The 7,409-nt window shown below is 46.0% G+C and overlaps 1 protein-coding gene across 1 annotated transcript; it reads left to right on the forward strand.

Annotated features, from left to right (window-relative positions):
• Nucleotides 1-5,404: 5,404 nt before the first annotated feature.
• Nucleotides 5,405-7,066, forward strand: LOC123111873 (putative nuclease HARBI1). Its single transcript, XM_044532780.1, has 3 exons — nucleotides 5,405-5,499; nucleotides 5,586-6,090; nucleotides 6,170-7,066. Exons 2-3 carry the CDS (start codon nucleotides 5,608-5,610, stop codon nucleotides 6,890-6,892), a joined length of 1,206 nt encoding a protein of 401 aa, XP_044388715.1. The 5' UTR covers nucleotides 5,405-5,499; nucleotides 5,586-5,607; the 3' UTR covers nucleotides 6,893-7,066.
• The last annotated feature ends 343 nt before the right edge of the window (nucleotides 7,067-7,409 follow it).

The following is a 7,409-nucleotide window of genomic DNA, read 5'->3' on the forward strand; positions in this document are numbered from 1 at the left end:
ATAAAGAGGGCCCGAACCTGGGTAAAACATCGTGTCCCCTGTCTCCTGTTGCCATCGATCCTAGACGCACAGTTCGAGACCCCCTACCCGAGATCTGCCGTTTTGACACCAACAGCAGGGATGAAGGAATCCTCAACGCCATCAACCGTCGTTGCATCCTACACTTCGCTGACTTGGCAACTATCATACAGAAGTACAGCGCAATGGAAAGCGCCTGGAAAACTCAAGCAGCCCGTTGGGAATCATCGGTCCCCGCTCAACCCGTCATTCAGGCGAAAAGGGTGCACCCTTGCAACACGCCCGGTTCAATAGTAAAGAAATATAAGTCCAGTACGGGGCGCGGAACCGATCTAGAAGGATGGCTCGATGGGCCATGCAAAATACACGCAACACCGGATAACATACCAACACATAGCCTTAGAGCATGTTGGATACTCCGGCAAGTGGCCAAGAGCGGCGAGGATATCCTCACCAAGAATAACCAAGAACAACACCCCAAGAGGATAACGACCCCAAAGTACTGACGGTCTTCGAGACATTCGCCTCAAACAATAGGCGCAAAAGAGCACTACGCAGACTCGCCGAAGTCTGTCAAATAGCAGCAATAAACCCTTGGAACGACACGGCTATAACTTTTAATGCCGGTGAAGAACCAAAATACAGGAAAGTCCGAGCACCAGGCGCCTTACTCCTCGGTCCAATCATGGACGGCTTTCGGCTCACCAAGGTCCTCATGGACGGCGGCAGCGGACTAAACCTCATCTACGAAGATACACTCCACAAAATGGAAATAGATAGGAGCTGCATTGAGCAAAGCAGCACGACCTTTCGAGGAATTATTCCCACTCGGGAGGCACGGTGTGCGCAAAAATTACACTCGACGTGGTATTTGGCACGTCGGAGAATTATCGGTCCGAAGAAATAACCTTCCAAGTGGCCCCCTTTCAACAGCGGATATCACGCCCTTTTGGGGCAGGAGGCATTTCCACGCTTCCAAGTTGTACCTCATTATGGTTACATGAAGCTTAAGATGCCCGGGCCCAAAGGCATAATCACTCTCGCCAGTGATCCGGACATAGCACTCCGCGCCAAAAAAACTGCATCCCTGGCCCTTGAGGCATTATCTGAAGCCCTCGCGGCCGGAGAATTGACCGCACTGCGCTCCACGGTGGACAGGGACGATGTGATCTTAGACAAACGCCCCAAGTCCACCTCCTTCAAGCCAGCGGAAGAAATAGTCAAATTCCAGGTCCATCCAACGGACCCCAAAAAGATAGCATCTATTGGGGCACAACTAGACCCAACGGTCGACGCTGCGCTAAGGGATTTTCTTCACGAAAACTAGGATATATTCGCCTGGCACCCTTCTGACATGACAGGTATACTGCGCAAACTGGTCGAGCACAGCCTCAACATATTAAAGGGATGCAAACCGGTCAAACAAACACTGTGGCGCTTTTCCGAACCCAAACATCAAGCCATGGGAGAGGAGCTAGCCAAGCTAATCGAGGCCGGATTCATTAGAGAAATAAAACATCCGGACTGGCTGGCAAACCTGGTCATGGTACCAAAGAAGGATAAATCCTGGCGCTTGTGCGTCGATTTTAAAGACCTCAATAAGGCTTGCCCTAAGGATCCCTTCCCCCTCCCTCGCATTGATCAAATGATTGATGCTACCGCAGGACACGACTCACTGTGTTTTCTCGACGCATATTCCGGATACCATCAAATCAAAATGAAGGGGTCCGACCAATCTGCAACAGCATTCATCACCCCATATGGGCCATTTTTCTTCAACACCATGCCCTTTGAGCTCAAGAACACTGGCGCCACCTACCAACGCATGATCCAAACATGCCTGGAGAAACAAATCGTAAAGATAGTTGAAGCCTATGTGGACGATGTCGTAATCAAGACAAGGAACGTCAAAACACTAATAGATGGCATACGCCTCACATTTGACAACCTCCACGCATATGACATTAAGCTCAATCCGGAAAAATATGTTTTTGGTGTCCCCGCAGGAAAGCTGCCGGGCTTCATCGTCTCCAATAGAGGAATTGAACCAAATCCAGCCAAAATACAAGCTCTGTCATAGTTGGCTACGCCAACAGACCTTAAACAAGTCCAAAAACTCACGGGTTGCTTGGCAGCTCTAAGCCGCTTTATCTCCAGATTGGGAGAAAAGGCACTGACACTCTATCGCCTTCTAAGGCGAACCGATCACTTCGAGTGGACGGACACGGCAACAGCCAGACTGGAAGAAATAAAAACACTCCTAGCAAGCAACCCAATCCTGGCCACGCCAAATGTCGGTGAACCCATGCTGCTATACATATCGGCAACACATCAAGTGGTGAGTGTCGTGCTTGTCGTTGAATGAGAACAGGACGGACATAAATTCCCGCTTCAGAAGCCAGTATACTACGTATCCACTGTCCTTACACCATGCAAATCCTGGTACCCCCATTATCAAAAGATAGCATACGCGGTCTTCATGGCATCCTGAAAGCTACGACACTACTTCCAGGAGTGTTCGATCACGGTGGCTTCCAAAGTACCACTCAATGACGTAATAAAAAACTGTGATGCCACGTGCCGGATTGCTAAATGGGCCTTTGAGCTCCTTCCATTTCATATTACATACAAACCACGTCGAGCTATTAAATCCCAAGTACTGGCTAACTTCGTCGCTGAATGGACGGAGGCCAAACTCCCTTAAGAGTACGACACATATTCCAACTTGGTTATGTACTTCGATGGCTCCAAAATGTTGGCAGGGCTGGGAGCGGGCGTCGTTCTGACGTCCCCCACAGGAGAAGTCATTTAATACGTACCCCAAATACTATACACAGACTCCAATAGTGCAGCCGAATACGAGGCCTTATTGCATGGTCTCCCGATGGCTGTCTCCATGGGCATACAGCGCCTGGAAGTGCGCGGGGACTCAAACCTTGCAATATCTCAAATAAATGGAGACTTCGATGCCAAAGATCCGAAGATGGCGGCTTATCATAATGTCGTCCTAAAAATGTCGGCTCAGTTCGAGGGACTCGAGTTTCATCATGTGGCCCGAGAAAGTAATCAAGTGGCGGACGTTCTTGCTCATATCGGTGCCAAGCGCGACCCAGTCCCACCTAACATCTTTGTGGAAAGGATTTTCAAGCTATCCGTGGTGTGGCAGGGGGAAAGCGGCAACACTAGTCCGGATCCAAACACAAACCCAGATTCCGAACACACCGATATCATCGGAGGCTCAGCCACCGAAATAACACCGTCGGCCCATCTCATTATGGCAGTCATTTCCCCATGGACCGAACCCTTCTTGGCCTACCTTAATAGGAAGGAACTTCCTGAGGATCAGAATGAGGCCCGCCATATTGTCCGGCGTTCGAAGGCCTACAAGGTTCATGATGGAGAACTCTATAAGAAAAGCGCTACCGGAGTCCTTCAAAGATGCATCTCCGAGGAGGAGGGGCGACAGCTTCTGGCTGAGATTCATGCCGATCTCGGCGGGCACCACGCCGCAGCTCGGGCCCTTGTTAGCAAGGCCTTCCGTACAGGGTTTTATTGGCCGATGGCCTGAGCAGATGCACACGACTTTCTCCAATGTTGCGTCAGATGCCAACTCTTCGCCAATCAAAGCCACATGCCCCCACTTCTCTACAAACAATCCCAATCACTTGGCCTTTTGCGGTCTGGGGACTGGACATGGTTGGACCCCTTAAAGGAGGAAGCCATAAGAAAAAATATCTGCTGGTCATGGTGGATAAATTCACTAAGTGGATAGAGGCCAAACCAGTTAAAACGGCCGAGTCTGGGCCGGTGATAGAATTTATATCCGACGTCGTACACTGTTATGGTGTCCCACACAGCATCATCACCGATGGCTCTAATTTCACAGCCGACGAAGTGAAAACCTGGTGCGCTAATCTGGGCATCAAGCTTGATTACGCCTCTGTCTATCATCCGCAGACAAATGGTCAAGTCGAACGGGCCAACGGTCTTATAATGAGCGGCATCAAACCCAGGCTGGTGCGGTCTTTGAAGGAATCAGGCGCACACTGGGTCGAGGAGCTTGACTCTGTACTCTGGGGGCTGCGGACTACGCCCAACCGAACTACCAGATACACACCTTTTTTCATGGTGTACGGCGCAGAGATTGTGCTACCCTGCGACATTATACATGACTCACCTCGGGTGCGCATGTACGAAGAGAGAGAGGCTGAGCTCAATCGGCAGGACAGCCTAGACGCCCTGGAGGAGGAGCATGACATCGCAAAAGCCCGTTCCACATTTTATCAACAACAGGCCCGCAGATATCAATGCAGAGAAGTACGGGCCTAGACATATAACGTTGGCGAACTCGTTCTACGCTTGTCGGAGAGGAAAAAGGACAAACTCAAGCCTAAATGGGAGGGTCCCTTCATCATTGACAAAGTCCTCACTGGAGGAGCGTACCACCTGCGTGATGCGTCAGACAATCGCCTCGAGCCGAACCCCTGGAACGCGGCCAGACTCCGAAGATTCTATGCCTAAGCACCGAACTCTTTGTTCGTCTCCTTCTCCCTGCTGTTTCCATAATACTTTTTTTCTTTCTCTCTCTTTTAGTTTTTCTCTTTAGCCTTGAAGCTCTCGTGTGGTCAGACCGCGCACCTCGGGCGCACACATATGCCTTCAAATATGTACGTCCATTATACTTGGGGGCTTCTTGTACAGAAGCTTGCTATTATTCTCCGGGCATCAAGCTCATCACATATGCGTTTTCCCCATATGTACCTTTTCTTCGCCATTATATGCATAAAGGGAGCACCTCTGCGATTGTTACTGCCAGGTCATCTGGATGTGTACCTTAGACTGGGTGAAGCTGAAATCTAGCGTTCTTAAGGGAATATTCGGTCGGTGAATTAAAGATGTTTTTTGCATTCGCTCCATTTGCGAACCCCCAGAAGATATATATATATATATATATATATATATATATAGGGTGGGTCTATTCTAATAACACCCCTTAGGCCTAGTTTGGCAGCAAAGTTTTTAGAAAACTGCTGTAATTGAAAACCAAAGTATTCCCATCGGTGGGCAAGCAATACCGCAGTTTCTAAAAACCAACGCTTTTCTCAGTTTTTACATGTGTTTGGCTGGTGTTGTTTTATCAAAGTTTTGACCAGGTATTTAGCATGCATGACTGAGTATTTAGCTGCTGCTAACGGTGGCTGGTTGCATGCAGCCGCCATGCATGCACACGTCCGCCCGACCTAGATGCTAGGATCTATAGAAAATGTCTATCTCTGCTGCATCTACATGCATGTCACCTAACCTAGAATATGTCTATCCTAGAATCACGTATGGCCTTTGCTTGGTCCACTAGCGTTGAAGACTTTAACTAATCCACCTATATATACCCCTCGTCAAACGAACACACAATCGCAAGATATTCTAGTCTTCACACAACAAGTTTCTCCTGATTTACAAATGTGATCTACAGGAAGTTAGCAGGTATGTTCTATTATCAATCATTTTTTTCGAGGGTTGGGGGATCTAGGAAAGTGTATACCTGAGATGTCATATGCATATTTGTGTAGGTGTGTTATATTGTCAATCAGAATGTTGGGTAATTTTTTGATGCGCAAACGTAGAGAAGATGATGAATTAGCTATCATCGAAGCTTTGTATGCTAATGATAGAAGCTCGGCCAACCACACACGTATACATACATCCATCCTTACGGGAGATCGGTACATGCGAGAAGTTCTAGAAGGTCATGAATTGAGATGCAAACGAGATTTTCAGATGGAGCAGTATATTTTTCGTAACTTAGTCCAGTGCCTTCGAGAAAGATGCCATCTAAGAGATACAAATTTTGTCTCAGTGGAAGAACAAGTAGGCATATTTTTATATGTCGTTTCAAAGATTGCAACCAATCGTACACTCCAAGGGCAATTTCAGCATAGTGGTGAGGTCATAAGTCGCTATTTCCATATTGTGTTGAACGCCCTCATGATATTGTCAGGAAGTATAATACAGTTGCCTCCAATTAATGTTCCTCTCAAAGTTGCAAGCAATACGAAATTTATGCCATATTTCAAGGTATTATTCACCTTTTAACCCTTCAGTGCTATAACCATATATAAATACAAAGTTTTCATTGTTTGTAATTTTTTTGTAGGATTGTATTGGAGCAATAGATGGAACACATATTCCAATTAGCATATCTCCAAATGACCAAGATCCATATCGTAACAGAAAGGGAACACTGTCACAAAATGTTATGGTTGCATGTGATTTTGATAATCATTTCGTCCATGTCAGCAGTGGATGGGAAGGTTCCGCTTCTGACGCTCGTGTTCTACAAGATGCTCTTGAAAATAACTTCTATGTCCCCGAAGGAAAGTTTTATTTGGTGGATGCTGGTTATGCGAATATGCCTAATTTTATTGCACCATATCGCAATGTAAGGTACCATTTGGTGGAGCAGGCTAAATGCAATCAGCGGCCGCAGAATCCTCGAGAACTATTCAACCTAAGGCATGCACAACTTCATAATCATGTTGAGCGTATAATTGGAGTTCTGAAGAAGCGTTTCCCTATACTAAAATGTGCATCGCAATACCCCATCGACTCGCAAGCAGAAATTGCGATAGCATGTTGTGCTCTTCATAATTTCATTTGTAGTAATGAGGGTGGCGAACAATGGTTGAACCAAGTTGAATCAGAGATTGATCCAGTAAAAATAATTGATGTTCCAAGTGGAGATATGAAGTATACAAATGACATACATTCTCTCAATGAGCGACGAGCACTAGGTAGCACAAAAAGGGATGAAATAGCCAATGCCATGTGGAATGACTATCAAGACTATCTCAGACAGACTAGAAGAAATACTGCATGACCTTCATTTGCTCTCCTTTTTATATATGTTTTTGTTCAGAAGTGTACTGAATAAAATAAATTCATTTATTTTAGCAATTTTTTTCCGGTAGGTTGGATGTCTCATGAGTACAATAAAATATGCAGAATATTAATATTGTATACGAGGAATGAATAAAAAGAATCAATAGAGTTATTGTGCTTCCTTTATTCACAATATAGAAAGAAACATGATACTACTTAATTGGCAATGATTCATGAAAGATGACACTGAACGAACGTATAATGAAATGGCAACATGATTAAATAAAATGTCTCCTGCTTTGGTAACCTTCAGACATGCGGGGCCACCACTTCTTTGATAATCACGGAAAGAACATCATTGTCTACTTCCATGAATGTTTGACGGTTTAGCATATCTTCTTTCAGATGGTTAATCATCTTGTGCTGGTCACTTGGAGTGAGTCCCAATGTTTTAAGTTTCTGAATACAGTTTGGCATGCCATAAGGATCATTTTTGGGGTCATTCCTTTCCATTT

The sequence above is a fragment of the Triticum aestivum genome, chromosome 1A (genome assembly GCF_018294505.1).
Source record: "Triticum aestivum cultivar Chinese Spring chromosome 1A, IWGSC CS RefSeq v2.1, whole genome shotgun sequence".
Taxonomy (NCBI): Eukaryota; Viridiplantae; Streptophyta; class Magnoliopsida; order Poales; family Poaceae; genus Triticum; species Triticum aestivum.

Coding starts and splice junctions, on each gene's coding strand:
- LOC123111873 (XM_044532780.1), top strand. CDS start 5,608: ATGTTGGGTAATTTTTTGATGCGCAAACGTAGAGAAGATGATGAATTA. Junction 6,091..6,169: donor AATTTATGCCATATTTCAAG/GTATTATTCACC, acceptor ATTTTTTTGTAG/GATTGTATTGGAGCAATAGA.